Source organism: Taeniopygia guttata, chromosome Z (genome assembly GCF_048771995.1).
Source record: "Taeniopygia guttata chromosome Z, bTaeGut7.mat, whole genome shotgun sequence".
NCBI classification, from domain to species: domain Eukaryota; kingdom Metazoa; phylum Chordata; class Aves; order Passeriformes; family Estrildidae; genus Taeniopygia; species Taeniopygia guttata.
This window is the reverse complement of record NC_133063.1, coordinates 69,467,155-69,486,331: the sequence shown is the minus strand read 5'-3', so window position 1 is coordinate 69,486,331 and position 19,177 is coordinate 69,467,155. Positions and strand designations below refer to the sequence as shown.

The 19,177-nt window shown below is 37.8% G+C and overlaps 1 protein-coding gene across 8 annotated transcripts in view; it reads right to left on the bottom strand.

Moving 5' to 3' along the window:
* The window catches only part of JAK2 (Janus kinase 2), an 87,829-nt gene that overhangs the window by 6,025 nt on the left and 62,627 nt on the right, over window positions 1–19,177 (bottom strand). For 7 of the 8 annotated variants that reach the window (XR_012052966.1, XR_012052967.1, XM_030257484.4 and 4 more), the window contains 11 exons: window positions 18,226–18,313; window positions 16,072–16,199; window positions 15,178–15,316; window positions 13,714–13,865; window positions 12,536–12,686; window positions 12,147–12,283; window positions 10,767–10,956; window positions 10,135–10,259; window positions 4,732–4,904; window positions 3,711–3,828; window positions 355–468 (listed from right to left, as the gene is read on the bottom strand). Coding sequence is in view for 6 of the 8 variants with exons in the window: in XM_030257484.4 (XP_030113344.1) it covers window positions 355–468; window positions 3,711–3,828; window positions 4,732–4,904; window positions 10,135–10,259; window positions 10,767–10,956; window positions 12,147–12,283; window positions 12,536–12,686; window positions 13,714–13,865; window positions 15,178–15,316; window positions 16,072–16,199; window positions 18,226–18,313 (1,515 nt within the window). In the remaining 2 variants the exon portion in view is untranslated. The other variant, XM_072922233.1, reaches the window with a different exon arrangement.

The window sequence follows — 19,177 nt, the reverse complement described above, 5'->3', positions numbered from 1 at the left end:
CTCCCTACTGGGACTTACACAGAGCAAGTTCTATATACTGATCTTGTTGCCTTAATTCATGTATGTTTTTGAAATAGAAGTGTGAGTGCCCAAATACAGCAGTCAGTTATAGCAGTCCCACTTCATATATTCAGCAAGACTACAGTCTGAGCTCCAGAGGCAGTACAAGCTAAAGAATCAGGAAAAAAAAATATTACACTCATCATGGAACTGATAAAATAACAGCACAGCCATTCCACTTGAATTAATACTTTAGTGGTCCAAGCAGAACAAAATACCAGTTTTGCAATTACAGGTACTCCCCCTAAATGAGCACCCTTTACACTAGAGTAATATTTTAACACAGTACTTCACCTCATCAGGGCATCCATCTGGTCTCGGCAGTCGTCCATTATTCTTCAAAAGCTCTATCAAATGAAATACAATCATCTGCCCTTGTTTATCATTGCCAATCATGCGCATGAATTCCTGAAACAAAAGGCCAATTGTAATATATAATCTTTAGAGGAGAAAAAGATGCTGCAATATTCTTAGCAAGCAAAAATTATTTATAAGAATAATAAGAATAAATTGAATAGTACAAAACAATGATGAAATTATAAGTTACATATCCAGAGAATAAATCAGTCATTACAGATTTTTGTGTGTAAAATGGAATAATGATATCGAATAGAATGAGATTCTATATACACAATTTAAAGCACTAAGTGAAAATTTTAAAAATGTTGATCATCATCTGATGATTTGACTACCCTGGATAAAGAGAAGTCTGAGGTTTTCAATTACTTCTATGCCTAAGTCCTCAAAGGCAAGTGCTCCAGGCACACTGCCCAAGTTGAGAAAGGCAAATGGAAGGACCAAGAGAATGAAGACCCTAAGACAACTAGGAGAAGTTCATGTTCACAACCATCTAAAGAAACTGATTGTGCACAAGGTCTGTAGGACCTGATGAAATTTATTCAAAGATCCTGAGGGAGCTGGCAGATGAAGTTGTTAAGGTGAAGTTTGTGATTACTGGAAAAAAGGAAAGATAACCCTGAGTTTTGAAAAGAGGAAAGTGAAAGACACGATGAACCACAAGCTAGTCAGTCTCACCTCTGCCAGGCAAGATCATGGAGCCAATTCTCCCGCACATCATGCTAAGGCATATGGAAAACAAAGAAGTGACTAAAAACACACAACATGGCTTTCCTAAGGGCATACATTTTTGCCTGAGAAATCTAGTGACTTTCTATGATGGAGCTACCTGGACTTATATGAAGTTTGACACTGTTCCACATGACATTCTTGTCTCTAAATGGGAGAGACATGGGTTTGAGGGACTCAGTGGATAAAGAACTGGAGGAAGGCTGTGCTCAGAGTTGTGGTCAATGCTCGCTGTCCACGGGGTGGGCAGCGAAGGGTGCTGTCCCTGAGGGGTCAGTACCAGGGCTGAAACTCTTCAACATCTCTGCAGGTGACCTGGACAGTGGGACTGAGTGCCCCTCAGCACGGTCACTGAGGGGTGCAGCTGACACCCTGCAGGGAAGGGATGCCATCCTGAGGGACCTGGGCAGGCTTGGGAGGTGGGCCATGCAAACCTCATGATGTTCAGCAAGGAGAAGCAAAAGGTTCTGCACATGGGTCATGGCAATCCTGGACACACCTGTGGGCTGGGAGGGGACGTGACTGAAAGCAGCCCTGTGGAGAAGGACTTGGGGGTGATGGCTGATGCAAAACTCCACATGACCCATCCATGGGCACTCACAGCCAGAAAAGCCAAATGTGTCCTGGGCTGCATCCAAAGCAGCAGGGCCCCTCTGCTCTGCTGAGACCCCACCTGCAGTGCTGCATCAGCTCTGGGGTCCCAGCACAGGAGGAACATGGACCTGTTGGAGCAAGTCCATAGAAGGGTTGATAAGAGGACTGGAGCATTTTCTTAGGAGGACAGACTGAGCAAGTTGGGTCTGTAGCAAAGGTGGAGAGGGACCCTAAATCAGGAACTGCAGTGATAGAACAAGGAGTAATGGGTACAAACCTAAAGGGGAGAAACAAAGGTTGGATATTAGGAAGAAATTCTTTACTGTGAGGGTAATGAGACACTGGAACAGACTGCCTAGAGAAGATGTGGCTGCCTCACCCCCGGGGGTGTTCAAGGCTGGGCTGGACAGGGCTCTGAGTAACCTCATCTAGTGGGAGGTATCCCTGTCCAGGGCAGCAGGGAACTGGGACTAGATGGTGTTCAAGGTCCTTTCCTTAAAGGGAACACATAACAGTCTATGCTTCTGTGATTAATTAGTTTTAAAAGGATTAAACTCACAGCTGATTCTAAAGAGCTCTCTGGAACATTAAAATAACTTAATGCTTTGAAAAATGCCAGATAGAAAACAGATATCATGCTGATGTATAAAAAATGGTTAGCAGGACTAATCAGTAATGACACAGCAGAAAAATTAGTATCATTAAAGTCAGCAAAAATGGCTTAGATAACCCAAAAAGCAGATTAAAAGTGCACTCAGACTGCCAGACATAAAAAGTAAATGAGGATGTGTTATTAATTGAAATAAATTTCTAAGCACAACATAAAGGACATTTTTTTTTTCCTCCAGTGCTTCAAAATTTCTTTAATGATCCTTGACATGAAGGTATCAAACACCCATAGGTTGAATGTGCAAATGGTCGGGTTTTAAAAACAATGTATAAGTATAAAGAGTATGAGAGTTGAACTGACCACTTTGGTTAAATTTACCCAATTACCTTTTCTTGATGCATACTAGTAGGATAACCAACCTGATGAAGGGGTGAATGCACATGAAGAATGGATTCATTGAAAGAACAGTCCGCCTGTGCTCCTAACTTACTCTATCACTTCACAACCCTTCTGAAGAACTTTACGTGTCTGCAACATTTATGTTCTTATGCTGGAGGAGCTGTCCTGAGTTCTTCCTTGATACCTCTGATAGCTCATTGTATGGAATTACTAAGAGATCCACTGAGGCTAGTGCAGAGGTATCCTCCAAGAGCATTTTTGCCTATCATCACTATTCAGCTCTCAAAACCACATTTGTCAGGACCGAAAGTCTGGCCAAGGGTGAGGTCAGCTCCAGTGAATACAGAAGCCTGAACTCTGTTATGCCCATGGTTACTGCTAGGTGAAAATAAGATCATGAATCTTATTTTCAGTTGGAGGATAACAGTATCTTTCTCCACTAACTGTAAATTTGTCTTTTAACACACCTGTCAACAGTCTGCAAAGAGCCACTCCTTTTTTTTCTTGAACTCTGCTAACTTACTAACTTGGGTTCTGCTAACATAAAAAACCTTAAGTTCCTTATTTAAGTTAACTTGATTTCTATGTATGTGTTTGGGTCAGCCTGAAATTTGGAACAACATTAAAAATAAAGGTCATGCAATGGACTGGTTGCATCTGGGACAACTCTCCACGAAGGATGGGAAAGAATAACCTATAACAAGAGATTTAAAAATCTTTTTCAAACAGAAGTTACAGAGTGGATAAGATATGCACAGACTATGAAGTAATTTTTAGACCTTCTTTCTTTCTTATGGCTTGATACCATTACCTTTTAGTTACTGCTTCAGATTGGATGTTGTCTCATAAACACTAAGGTATCGCCAGAAAAGGATCATAAAACATCAACCTATTAAGGTACATAACAATATAGAAAACTTAAATAAACAAATTCTCTGAGATTCATTAACTGTATACTTACAGCTGGTGGGCTTTTGCTTTTGTCAATATAGGTGAAAAGTTCATACAAGACCACACCAAAGCTCCACACATCCGAGGCCACAGAAAATTTGCTTTCTGTCAGAGATTCTGGAGCGTACCTGCAACACACAGTACAAGGAAAATTGCTCTTGCAACATGTGCCATTTTGATTTTGAAAACATTTGTTTTAATAAGACAGATTTCTTTTTCATGAGTAAGTGTTCTTTATTCATTGATAATAGCATGTTCTCATTTCCTGTTAGTACCTTCAATTACTAACTACTCCTTTAATAATAGTTAATTTGTTTTGAAAACCAAATCCACCTTAAACAAACACAGTTGGTGATAACTATAACCAAGTGTGATTTTTTTCCAATAAGGTTGGAGATATATTTCTTATTTGTAGTGCAAGTAAACAAGAATTTGATGTGATAAGACCTGCAAAGAAAGACAATTATAGCCTTCCATCACTTTCAGTGAACTGTGTTGTTGCGGGCACTTTTGGAACTAAACTGTACATCTCCAATAACATCTATTAAGATGCCATTTTGTATTATTTATTCTTTAGGTAAACAGTGCCTAAGTCAAAATTAAAATACAGATTAAAATTGCAAGTGTGGAATGGCATTTTTTCTTGGAATATATTCAACAGATCTCAGCTGGAAGACATGAATGACCAGTGCTTAGGGAACTAGAATGCCTAAAAATGTGAAAGCATCCGGTCAAATGGGCCATTTTAGACTTCCTTTATCTCTGAAAATGTTTTCTGTTGGATGCTATTTCCTTTAAATAAGTATTGTTTGGGATTTTTGTTTTGCGTTTTTTTCTTTTTTTTTTTTTTAAGATGTTAAAATCTCCTAGGTGCTTCTCTGTGAAGTGAAATATCATGCAAGTGACTTTCACAATGCTGGAAAACTGGTGTGGAGCTTGCAAGTAAGAGTTCCACAACACACAAAATGAACTGGCTGAAATGGCAAAAACTGAAAACATGCCAAGATTCCACATACCAAAAGAAGGCTTACCAAAATATAGGACTTTCACCAGGTTCTTTTACTTTGTAGTATTCTTTGTCTTGTGGCAAGACTTTCGTCAATCCAAAATCTCCAATTTTAACTCTGTTCTCATTCTCCACCAAGATATTTCTTGTTGCCAAATCCCGGTGAACATATCTTTTTGTACCCAGATACTCCATGCCCTAGATATAGACGTACAAACAGAACAAGAAAAGACTTATTTTTACCACTACATAGCTGCACTTTCCCTAAGAGGATGAATTAACCTCAAAATTAAAACCAAAATCAGCTTTGTCTTCTCTGAGGAGTTAATTCTTCCAAGCTCAGGGACTTCGCTTTAACTGGAGAGAGACAGACTGAGCACCTGTCAAAGCCAAGTATTTTTTTGATTATGTAGCTGGATAAATGCTACTGCTCCTTTCTGTGCCCAAATACAGTTGGCTGGTGATATGAAGAAGGAAAAAATTTGGGCTAAGCTACACAATCCAGAGCACATGAGAAGATTGTCCAACATATCCATTTCATTTACACTTTTCTCTTAATTTTCTACATCTGCTTTCCCAATTCCTTCCATGAAATTTTGTATTATGGTTCCTTGAATTTGACAATTATTCACTGTATTCCCAACTGTGTGCCTTGTATATCTTTTGTATGGACAATTATTCACCAATAGAGTTCTGCTTATTGTTATATTTCCACAGATTGCTGTAACAAAACATTGGTCTGAAGCAATGTTGTCTTTTGTTGCTGATGATCCCTTCTTACCAGTGCACCTCATTACTTTCACTAACAATGAAATTTGGAAGAAGCCAGTGTGTATAGTGGCATTACTAAAACAAGAAGGTCTTCCTTATACAGCAATGAATGAAGGACTGAAAGTGATGCTGCACAATGTCAAGAGATACCAAACTCATACGTGAAAGGAGTTACCAAGCAAGTTCTCAATTTCATAGTTTTATAAGAAAGCATATCACCCTTTTAACACAATGGAAAAGTTAAATTACACAAATAGCAGTGGTGATCACAAAAGTTCTGAAAAGTACATTATTAGTAGTCATGCCAAAAGGCTTACTTATTTCTCTATATTTTTTTTAATGTGAGAAACCTCCGAGTTTGGCTACAAAGTACAATCTTTCTCTGAGATTCTAGTACCTCCCAGTACCATTGGGTGGCATTGCTGTTCTCTCACAGCTCATTCCAAAACTGTTCAAAAATGCCCCATTTTGAATGCATAAGCACTGCCAGCTTATTCACTGCCATAAATATCAAACCTAACTTCTTCAAAGTGAGGCTTCTGTATTTCTGGTACAACTACCTTATGAGAAAATGCTACCGCTTTTACTTACTACAATGTACTACTCTGAAAACAGCGATAAAGTTTGACAGTAACTTTTCTGTTAGCCTGGAAAACACCTAAGACAGATCTTTAATTGAAATAATGAAAATTCTAAGTGGATATCACAATCCTGTGGCACTAGTTTAACAACAGAGCTTAAACGTAATTTTAAATGTTTCTGTCTTTAAAACTGGGCTCACCAGCAAGGGCATCGGAAACACTTTGAACATTAAGAGAAGGAAAACCCTTTCCCAGTATAGTAGTAGCAAGGAACGAAAATATAGTAAACAAACAAACATATTAATTTTAACCCTCAGGTAATGAGTGTGCCTTCATTTCTGTCATACACTTCAGAGGAGAACAGCAAGGCAGAGGTAGAAAAGTTTGTGATCAAAACCCTCCAAGATTACAGACTGACAGAAATGCAAAGCAGAAAGATGAGAAGTGAGATGCTAAAAGAGTAAGCATTGCAAGAAAAGTAAAACCAGCTGAAAAGTGTAACATGATCAGCTAAACGAAGAAAAAGCATTCAGGTTCCATTTTCACAATATCAGGTACTCGCTATGTTTATAATTATATTGTTTTGGAGTATCAGAATGCCACAGATTAGAGAAATCTTATAGCAATTGATATAATCTCTACTCTGCAGATCATACAGCAACAACACTAACAGGGCACATACACTGTAACTCTTAGATTTTGCTTTTCTTAGAAGTGAAGACATTTCTTTAAGAGCAAGCTCTGTGCAGATTTCTCACATTTTCATAATGTTTGTCCCCATGGTTTGTCATTATCAAAGCAGGATGTTTTCCCACTTTAGTCTCTACAAAATGCATATTTTAGCTCCCTTTCTCTTGGCTGGTGCTTGGTACTTTGGAAAGAATCATCTCATCTGCTATTTTGATTTCTCACCCTCCTAAAGACCTGTAATATTTTCAAAGTTCTTTTATATATGCGTATGTGTACACACACAAAGGTCCTTTTTTATTTGTAGTTTCTGAATACAGCTCCTTTCCTAGAGATTTCTACCATATTTGCACAGCCAGCAAAGGTCAAAATCTACCTTCCAGTCCTCCCAATGGATACCTCACACCAGGGTCCTGACACATGTTGCCACTGTTACTTCACCAGGCTTTGAATGAAAGACCGAGGACGTCTACATGCTTCGCAGCTTCTTATGTGTGCACAAGGCCAGCGCCTTGAGGTCACAGGCTGAGATGGACACAGAATAAACAGCTAAGTGTCTGTAGCCTTTGTGTGTTCAAAAATCCACGTTGCATCTTACTTATATGGAAGATTTGGTTACTGCCCTCATAGATGGTGCTGTGTTTTAAGACTCTTCCAGGTCTCTGCTTGAACAAAGATTTTTTTTCTAGTGACTTACCAGCATAACAATAGTAATTTGTTGCAGAATTAAATATGAGATAATTTCTTAGGCTGTTACAAGATAATGATTTCTTGTTTTGGAGAAACAGATCAGAGAGCTCCTCAACCCTCTGAATTGGGTAGTCAACCTGTTCAACCCCCTCTGTCTGTGAAAAGACTGACACTTGCCATAGACCCGCTAACTTCTTTGTTTACCCACATTTGACACTGCTTGCCCATCAACGAGCTTCTCCTGGAGACTACTCACAGTGCTGTGCTTCAGTGAAGCACGTGAATAGCGGAGATAAGTTGTTAAGGGTGCAGCATTCCTCGTGCATGCAAGAGGTTCAGCAGCTAAAAGGTTAGTCCAGTTTCAAGCAGGGAACCAGCAAGCTCTTTTCACCATGAGAAAGTCTGAATGTCAGGAGACGGTCTTGGCTCTGGCAGAGATTCTCCCTTATTCACAGACCTTTTCTGTAGATACTGCAGAAGCTAAGTCTTAGGATCTTAAGGTGGCAGGGTACAATTACCAAACATAAGAATATGTGTGGACAGCATACCCTTAAAACACCCTCATCCATCTTAGTGTGATGAGGAAGCTGAAAGAGGAGCTCACCAAGCCACTTTCCATCATCTGTCATCAGTCCTGGCTCACTAGGGATGTCCCAGATGACTGAAAGTTGTTCAGTGTGACACCCATCCACAAAAAGGAACAGAAGAAGGATCTGGGAAACTACAGGGCAGTCAGCCTCAGCTCGGTGCTTAGAAAGGTTATGGAACAGATCATCCTGAGTGCCATCACACAGCACCTACAGGATGGCCAAGGGCTCAGACCCAGCCAGTATGGACTTAGAAGGGGCAGGTCCTGATCTCCTTCTATGACCAGGTGACCTGCCTGGTGGATGCAGGAAAGGCTCTGGATGTTTATTTGGACTTCAGCAGACCCTCTGGCACTGTCTCCCACAGCACACTCCTGGAAAAGCTGGCAGCCCAAAGCTTGGACAGGAGCACTCAGTGCTGGGTTCAGAACTGGCTGGATGGCCGGGCCCAGAGAGTGCTGGTGAGTGGTGCTGCATCCAGTAGGTAGCTGGTCACCAGTGGTGTCCCCCAGGGATTCGTGTTGGGCCCAGTCCTGCTTAATGCCTTCACTGATGATCTGGATAAGGGGATCAAATATACCCTCAGTAAATTTATGGACAACACTAGGTAGGGTGGGAGCGTTGATCTCCTGGAGTATAGTGGGGCTCTGCAGAAGGACATGGACAGGCTGGATCGATGGGCTGAATCCAGTGGTATGAGGTTTAACAAGACCAAGTGCCAGGTCTTGCACTTTGGCCACAACAAACCCAGGCAGAGCTCCAGGCTGGGGACAAAGTGGCTGGACAGTGGCCAAGCAGAAAGGAACCTTTGGATACAGACTGACAGCAGCTGAGCATGAGCCAGCAGTGCCCAGGGGGCCAAGAGGGCCAATGGCACCTGGCCTGTGCCAGCAACAGCGTGGCCAGCAGGAGCAGGGCAGGGATTGCCCCCTGTACTCAGCACTGGTGAGACCACACCTCAAATCCTGTGTTCAGGTCTTGGGCCCACAGTTTAGGAAGGACATTGAGGTGCTGGAGCATGTCCAGAGAAGGTCAACAGGGCTGTGGGAGCACAAGTCCTGAGGGAGCTGAGGTTGCCTAGCCCAGAGAAAAACAGACTCAAGGGGCACCTCATCCTGCTCTAGAACTCCCTAAAAGGAGATTGTAGCTAGATGAGGGCTGAGCTCTTTTCCCAGGCAACCAGCAATAGGTCCAGAGGACATAGCTGCACCAGGGGAGGTTTGCATTGGACATTAAGAAATTGTTCACAGAAAGGATGATTGGGAATTGGAATGGGCTGTTCAGGAACGTGAGGGAGTCACCATTCATGAAGGTGTTTAAGAAAAGACTGAATGTGGCATGAAGTGCCATGGCCTGGAAGAAATTTAAAAGTACTTCTGGTACATGCCTGGAGGGAGAGCGGTTTTATACTTTATTTTTGTCTCTCTCCCCCTCACTTCCATTTTTATTTCTTCTTCTAAATTTCTAAATATGCAATGAAATCTCAGTTGTCTCTAGTTCCTAATATCCAAAGTGTAATTACAGAATAAAGCCAGAGAAGGCATAAGCCCTCTTTATAAGGAAAAATGAGATATCACAAGAAATATCAGATGTTTGTACCACTTTTCACGGTTTTCATAAATGATGTTTGGTACCAAGTAATTTATTTCAGGTTTGGGTACTTCTAAGACCTTTAGTTCTGCATACAGAAGTCATGTATCTCTGTTCTTAATTATAGTTTAAAGTAAATTGTTTAAACATACAGATGTTGTTATGGTGTTTTTATAGCTGAATGTCAAATTTCTGAAAATTCCATCACAGACTGTCATGAACGGATTGCCTGAGTGTGTGAAATACTTTACGTCAGGTCACCTTAGGGAGAAAAGAGAGTACATTCTGCCTCAGTCAGCAGACAGACCAGTCTCAGCATCCTGTATTAAGACACCCAGTTTTTCCAGGTCTTGACTACATGAAATATATTGCTACTTTTTCTTACGGTTATGTGGTGCTAGCAGCCCAACAGCATTATAGAGGATACACCAAAATAACCAGTTACTGTTGGTTTGAGACAAATGGGATGAAAAAAGGAGACAAAACATCATTGAAATATGTATATAATTTTAAATGTCCTACCTTGCATATCTGAGACGCATACAGTAAAAGCTTCTTGTGGTCCAGCCTCTCCTTGTGCTTCTGCAGATAATCGCGTAAACTTCCGTATGGTAAGTATTCCATAATTAATCTTAGATTCCTACGTCCTTTTACAGCAATAACAAAAAATACAAATGTAATTATTTCTGTAATTTTCCAAAGATGAGATCTTTAATATAAGTATTTTAATACCTCTACCAGTAGCCATAATACAAAATGGACTTAATACAAAAATATTAATTTATGATCTATACATGATTATGCAATTTTTCACATACTAATGAATTGCATTTCCTCAGAAAATACCACTTATTGAAACGCAACAATAATGTGGATACACTTGAAAAATTAACATATCACTAATCAACATCATCTCATCAATACTTCAGCTACTTTTGCTAAGGCAAACAAGAAGTCTGTATGTCTGTGTTGTCAAGATGAAACTCAAAATGGTGACATCAACTTGTTACCAATGTTACCATCTTTCAAAAAACTTCCTTTGTTTTGTACTCTCTTAGTCCTGGTAAATTACTACAAATCAGTGACTTTCATCAACACTTACCTGCCTGTATTTCTCAGTATGCATATTGAGGTGTATTCAATATAGCACATACCTGCACTGTAGCATACTCCTTTGTATTTAACGATGTTATCATGCTGCAGTGATTTAAGTATTTCAATTTCTCTTTCAAAGTCCCTAAGGTGCTCTTCTGTGCTATGTTGCAGCTTTTTCACAGCCACCACCTCCCCAGTATTATCCTGCAGCGGGTCATACCGGCACATCTCAACGCTGCCAAAATTTCCCTAGGTCACAAATGGAAACACTTGGGAATTAAAAACAAGTCCACATCCTTCATCTTTGTGTTTCCTAGTGTACATGTTTGTACATGTAGAGTGTTGTTTTTGTTCAGTGCTCACAGTACTAAGGATTAAAGTTATGTGTTTAATCATTTAAGTGAAAGGCCACAAAACTTCCCAGAGAGAAAAAGTGCAGGACCGAGGATAACAGTTGCGAAAGGAACATATTCCGTGAAAAGAAGCAAACAGAATAGAAAACGAGGACAAGGAAAGAGAGTGATGTCCATCTATTTTCTCTCCTTTCACAAATTTCCACTTCCACTGGCATAATCCATTTCTTGCACTTGCATAAATCCCTTTGTCTTACTTCTTAATTCTGTTCTGTTTCTTTTTGGCTCCTATCCAATTTGTTTCAATGTTCTGGCTTTGTCTCTCTCTTCATTTAATTGTCTTTTGTCTTCCTTTATGCAGCTGTCACCTACCACTCTGCTGTTCTCCCTATGCTATGCTATCACAGTCAACAACCAAGCATCTGGAAACAGAAGTACTTCTGCTACTTAACATTCAGGCTGCTTCAGTACTTGAAGCAAAGGAATACTGGTAAAAACCAAATAAAACAGCAAAGAACCATTCTAGAAAAACAGTACTTGGTGAAGATCTGCCAGCTGTACTTGGTCATCTGTCTAGGTCTGCTTTCACACACCCAGGCTGCAACAACCTGCAAAACTAGTAACCAAATCCTGATTTCTAAAACAAAGAAGTTCAAGGCCTATATGTATCTTAAAGACATATATATTCCTTTTGAATGTAGTGGCCGTATATTCAGATTTCTCACAATATGCATGCACAAAAACCCTAATTCCACTAGTTCTGCAGAAGACTGTTCCAAAGTGTTGTTAACTGAATTATCAAACGTATGTATGTATGTATCTATCTAAAGTTTATGTCGGGCAGCTCTGCATTACTTAAAAGTACTTAGCCTTTTGGTGTGACTGGATTCATTGTGGAGATTAACTAATTTTCTTCTAAGAATACTGTGAAAGTGAAAAAAAGAGCTAGAAGCACATATTGATCAGATATGACCAAAATTATTAACTTCTAAAACTGAAGTTTCACTGTAAATAATGTATATGGGGTCATCAAAGGATAACTGATAACCGTAGTTATTTCCTATTCAGAATTTTGAAACATTTTACCTTGCCAAGTTGCTGTAAAAACTTAAGATGTCTTTCTTCAAATTGTGTTGGGTCCCGATCTTCAAAAGCGCCAGAAAATCCAAGTGCTCCAATTCTCATATTTGGCAACATATCACTTTCTGTCAATAGCTCGTAATCTGAGAGGTAGAAGGAAGAAGGGAAGAAAGGGAACAGAAGGCACAGAGTAGTGAACAAGAAAAGGAAAAACCTTATTACAATCATGGCATTTTTGCTTTTGTTTGGCACACTTCATGCTCAGGAGAAGAGCCACCTTTATTTCCACATAGTTATTTGCTGCCAAATACAATGATGTATTTCAAAAAACATATTAAAAAAGTGAACCAATAGGAATCAGAATTCTTTTTGATCCTGCTGCATTGCAAACTCACCTGGAGTGAACAAACTGTTCAAATCACGTATAATTGCTCTAAAAGAAGGCCTGAAATCTGGCTCATAATCCATGCAGTTGTTTATGAGGTTTGCAAGTTCTGTCCAGTTGGGGGCAGGAAGCTGGTGCCTGTCTTCATAAAATTGTAGTTTCTGGAATTAAACAGGTAAGTAATTTTACATTTTACAACCATGAAGAGTTGCAGAAGCCTTAACATTCTCCCCAGAGTAGCCAAAAATTACAGCTCTAAACCTAGACTTGATATCTCACCAAATGGCCATCTCACCAATTTTCATCTAAGGCAAGCCAAGGTTGGTATAATTTCAAGTGATCAGTTCAGAAATTTCCAGCCAATTACTGAAGAAGTAGAAGATACGAGAATAAAGAAAGATGAGAAAAACAGTGTCTCCTTTATTGGCATTTCATAAATCCTCAGCTGTATAGGTCCAGTAGAAAATTCTGTGATCTGGCTGAACTCACAGCTGTGAAAAGCTCTGTAAGACTTATGAAAGAATGTAGGGCAACTTCTGAAATACTTAGGTACCTATAAGCTAGGTCTAGGTGAACCTTGGAGATTATTGTAGGCGTTGATTAAAATACCTGAGAAATAAAATCAAGCTTTATGGGAAGGTTACAGTACCTTTACAAAAATAATACTACCAATACTTTTGTGGCATAGTAAAGTATTCTTTTTGCTTCCAAAGACGCAAAGACATATAAATTAAAATTTTTACAGAATATGTTTCTCCTCTATCTCCTGCCCGTACCTGAGATAAAAGTTAACATTACTGGTTTAGCAGTAGAATTGTTGCAACACACGAAGTACTACTGTATCTAAGATGTTCAATTACAAGAATGCTAATTAAAACCCATGCACACTGTTGGGAATACTTTTTGTTTAAAGTGATACACTGCTGCAACAAAGCAACAAAAGTATGAACTAGGTAATAATGACAATTCTGTACTTTGTCCCCCTAAAAATCAAAATAAACAACATAAAAACAAACTTCAAATCATCTTTTCTGGTTATTGCCTACAAGCAAGTATGTCTTTTTCCTACAGTGGTCATAAGCCACAACAGTGTGGCCTATGTTACATGTTGATGTGGTTACAACAGCAGATGTTCTAAATTAGAAGTGTTCAAAGAACTGTTATGACTGCAGATCCAGTAATACTTACTCTTGAAGAATCTAGTGCACTCAGGGGTTTGTCTCCTCCACTGCAGATTTCCCACAAAGTGGTACCAAAACTCCACTTGTCTGTAGCTAGGCTTAGCTGTTTGGGATTCTCAATACATTCAGGGGGAACCCAGGGTATTCTCTCCAGAAGAACTGTGCGGTCACACCAAGGAAACTTGTTAAGATGAATAGCCATACCAGAAAATTGCCTAACATATTTGATTTGGTAAAAATTACTTTAATATAAACAGATATTTCATTGCAATGTACTAACAATACTTTCCCAAGTATTTTTTCCCACCAAGAAAATAAAATTATAGAATATTGGCAAAAATTCAAATAATATTTGTGAACCAGAGAGGACGTCCATTTGTTTTGTTGTAAAATAAGCCTAAAGGTATAAAATTGCCTTAATATCATTTCCATGTTACATTTTTTCTGTGATTTCTATTTCTCCCAATCTTACCAAGACTCAATAGCTATCACAAAGAACTAAGACATTAAAGAGTAAAAAGTACTTTGCTAGTGGTTGGCGTATTGTGGCACAGCAAAAGGCACCACGAAAAGGAATTTTAACTATGTGCTTTTTAAGCTATTGCTACTGACTGTAGTAACAAGTTAAAACATGGGATTGTACTGATTTGGATTTAGAACTCCTTAAAATGAGATCTCATAAGAATAATGTAAGCTTCACATTAAAACAAGGAGAATTTAAACAGTTTACTGGCAAATAATGACACTGCATGATGTATAGGCTGTTAAATGCATCACTTCTTTAGACATTCATAAAAAGTACCAAGTAAGAAGTATTTTTATTAAGAAGAAAGAGTATAAAAGGAATACTAAGTGGACACACTTGAAAAATTAACATATCACTAATCAACTAATTCCATTCCATTAGCATTTGCACACATTTTCCATTTAGTTATTCTGTTGTTTATAAAGCATTGGAACAGTCTTAAGAGTGGATGACAACCCAGTATGTTTAACATCAAGTATGGCTCTAGGTATTCACCAAGAAATGCACTGAAAATGCTTTTTAACTGCCAGTCAGCATTTTCAAAAGTGCATTTGGTTTCAGTTCTGAAAGTTCTTGCAAGGTATAAAAGAGTTGATCAATTACAAGACACTAAGTTCAGCAGCTATCTGCAAACGTAACCAACTATATTATATATTTCCAATATAACAATAATACTACCAATGAAAAAGGGTTGAAAATGAACAGCAAAGAAAAAAAGCTCACACAGTGGAGAATCGTGGCTTTATTTCCTGTAGTTATTTGCTAATTTAAAAGAGACACTCAAAACTGCTTGGCTAGGATTGTAGAGATAATTATAAAATGACACACAGATCAAGGAACTTACTATAACATAATTAGGTTACATGGTGGTCAAAAAAAAACCCACCCCCAAACTTATTTTTCAAGTCAAAAGTACTGAGCAAGAAAGTTGATGCAAAGACTTACTATCTCTTGGCAAAACTGTAATACTGATGCCAGGATCACTCAGCTTTATAAACGGGAGGTTTCCAGACTTCCTGTCTTCCTCTCTGATAAGCAAGATGTTTTTTGCACAGACATTCCCATGAACAAGACCTTTATCCTCCTATAAACAGAAATGGACCAAAAAAGTCTTACTCTTGAAGAGATATTTAAACACATATACTGTACAGCATGAGGGAAACATCAGCAAATAAAAGAATGATTACAGATTAAGTTGATCAAACTTCAGCTCTCTCAAACTTACAGTTTCTCTCAAACTTACAGTTTTCAGCAAATTTTTCTTATTTACCTGAAGTCTGAAACAATTTGACACTTTTTAACTCAGAAGAATAGTCATCCATCCACTTAAGATTAATGTAAGAATATTTAAATTCTGTTAAAGGAAAGACTTACCTAGTCACATATCCTGTCTTGAATAATGGCCTTTATATCTAACTGGAAAGAATGTAAAGTTGAGACCTCATGCCCAAGAAGAATGCACTAGCAGAGTGAACGGTACAGGGCTTTCTTCTCCCAGTGGTTAAGTATTAACACTACCAGGAAATAGTTTATGTTCAGCATCATGAGCTGAGGTGGGAAGAAAGGACTGATTTGTGGGGGTGGTGGAAGGGAAAGCATTACTGCAAAAGTATTTATATTTCATGCTAAAAAATAAAGCATTAAAAAAGAATGGACATTCAACTACACTTCATGCAAGATACAAAGTCTGTCTCTGGGTATCTAAGAAATAGCTGGTATATGGCCAATCCATTATCAAAACCCTCCAGAGTTTGAAGAATTCAGGTAATAGCTCAGCCTTTCTACACACATGAGTCAGAATCACTTGAATTCTACCCTTAACAAAACTGAACCACTTACCAGAAAATGCATGGCTAATGCCAGCTGTTTGGCTACTTCCAGCTTCCACAAGATATTGATAACATTTTTGTTCTTTTTCAAATATGTGTCCAAGGATCCAAATTTTACATATTCTTGTACAAGGATATCTGATTCATAATGATAAAAAGAGTAACAATTAAAACCAACAACAAATAATAAAATTTCAGGACAGATTAATGACCTTAGTACTACTCTTCTTTTGATATCTTGTTGGTGATCTAACTATAAATTTCAGCTTCTGTGGTATCTGAGTACTGCCACACATACTCTGTGCTCTTTACACTTCCTCAGAGGGTGAAAGTTCACCTAATTTCTTATCAAAGACATAATTACTAGATTTAATATTTTAGGGTTAATTATTTAGACTTAATCTTTTACACATCAGGCAAAATCCAGTGAGGATTTTTCCACCCTCATCTGAAAGGCACAATAATGTAACTGCTGATGAAGCATAGTAGTGTACAGCTATCAAGTTGAGTAACATTCAAGTCATTCACTTCATAGTTGTTTACCATCTATATTCTCACTGGAAAATGCAATGCTTTATTGACAAAAACACTTAGCTTGAAAACAGACAAGTATTTGCCCTAAAATTGTGTATATGTGTATGACATATGCCTTCCTGCAGCCATCTAGCAAGTAACTCCAGAAACAAGAACTGCTGTCTTCATCACTTTGAACACAACGATTTCAAATCAAATGACTGAACCCTTGCCCTGAGCTGCAAGATGTTCATTTTGAAACTACTAGTACTATATCTGGTTGCAACAAATAAACAGATTTTTTTAACAAAAAAAAGAGACAGCAAATACTATTTTTTTTTTGCAATTATGCAAAACAATTTTTATTGAATTTGTACATCAAGTACATCTGTGTAAAAAACAGAATCAGTAAGAGCTGCTCTTCCTATTTTTTACTAACTGCCTTTTCTTAAATTGTAATAAGTCTCTTGCCTTCAGAAAGAGAATAATTTCTAGAGGACAGATATGATCTAAAGGTGAAATAAGTAACCATATACCTCGTGCAACAATTTCTTTTCAATTATAAACATGATCTACCTGAAATTTTCTATATCGTCCCTGTGTTTGGTACAATGAATAAAATACAGAAAACTTCATGTGGTTGCTTTGACAGAAGTTCCGGCACAAGTTCTTGGCAAATATAATGCTGTGCCTTTTCCACCCTCTTGTGAGAGATAATTTCTGATTACAGAGGTACATTCTGATTACTGAATCCACCATCTCTTTTGGAAATTCTTTCTCACTAATGAAGGTAACCACCTACATAATATGCTCATACAATTAGAAAATGCTTCCTTTCATACAAATTTCTAATCACAGGAAAAAAAAAAAGGGTTTTGGATAAACTCATATTTCAGCCTTAAGACTGAATTAAGAAGAAAAACTGTCCAAGTGAGAGTCAGCAGTCATATTTGAAGACACATTAGCACATGACAACAATCCAAAATTAAGACTTCATTTCAAGATGGTATAAATGGTATTTCAGGTGTTCTTAAAAAAATCTTCTTCATACATACTTACAAAGCTGTAAGACATTCAACTTTTGCAGACAGCGCAAAGGTTTTACTGCTGCTAAAATTCTGTAGTGTGTTTGTTGAATTACCAGGACCTCATGTTTTCAGAATGGGATCTCTAAGCCAAATTTCCCAAAGCTATATTTGTGCTCATGAAATTAGCATGTGTGGAAAATGGTGGCAATGTCTATTTCTAATCACAGTAAATGAATATTTTTCTGGGTAGCACAGTACCTCCCTTTCTGGCTACCCACTGCTGATACAATGTAAGGCTGCAATTTTTCTGGCACTTCAAAAGCTCATTCCAGAGGTGCGGCAAAACTGATCCCAAATAGAACAGACACGACTGAGTCATCTACAGAGTTTACTATTCACACTGACAGTACTTTAAACAATTTTTCCCTTTTCTTCGTTTTTATTATTAACTAGCTCTCAGATACCAATACTACTACTGCTGCAGCATGAACTCGTACTAGCTGTCCAGCTGGTGTTGAACCTCTGTTGTTTTGTTTGTTTTTTCCTGGTTTTAGACAAAACCAATGTCAAACTCTAACTGAGACATATAAAAATTGGTAAAAAAAGAATCAATTTCTACTTACTCTCTTCTCCACAAACACAGACTCCATAATTCAACACCAAATGTTTGTAAGAAAGCTGGCTCATCATACTTGCTGCTTCAAAAAAGGACTTTTTGGAAGGAGAGGGAGAAATCAACAAATAAAATATATCAGTAAAAACAAAGCCCCAAAGTTCCAATAAATATACTACAACAATTTAAAAAAATTATTTCAACTGTCTCTTTGCAAAGACCCTATGTAACATATTTTATATTGTTTATTGTTGGTTTGTGTTTGGCAACTGTTTCTTGTTTGGTTGGTTTTTGCTTCAGTTTTTTTGTTGTAGAGGTTTTTTCCAAATTTTCTTTTTCTAAATAACTGGTAGTACACATTCCAGATAGGTTAACAACCTCTTTTTCTCTGCCAGCAAATATATCTCAACATTTTTAAAATAATCTTTTTTTTCAGTTTCAATTACCTAGGTAAATTGAAAGCAAATTCATCATACACTATTCACTTTCTAATTTATTTTGCCATAATGCACTGTTCAGTTTCCAATTTATCTCTTTGTAGCACATTATTAAAAGACAAAAATTATTATATTATTCATCCACTATTGCAAGACCTTTTCCAGCTTTGTCAGGAAAGTTTCAAATTATTTTATTGCTTTATTTTTTTATTCTGTTCAGTGGCATCTCCACATGCATTTGCTTGTGTACTGATTATTCACCCAACAAAGTGAAATGAAAATGACAACATTTTCCTTTAGGCGACTATATTTTTATTTCTATACTCTGAACAATTTGTAATTGATTAATACTTTAGAATACAAATTTATTACCTATGTTATCAAAAGCAGCATTATAAAGTTACATTAATATAATAAACAGTGCTACATCTTGTGAAAGTCTTTAAAATTCAGTTCTCACACACAGAGTTTTGGGTTTGATTACACTACCAGTTTATTAGTTTTTGCACGAAAGTATTTCAGGGC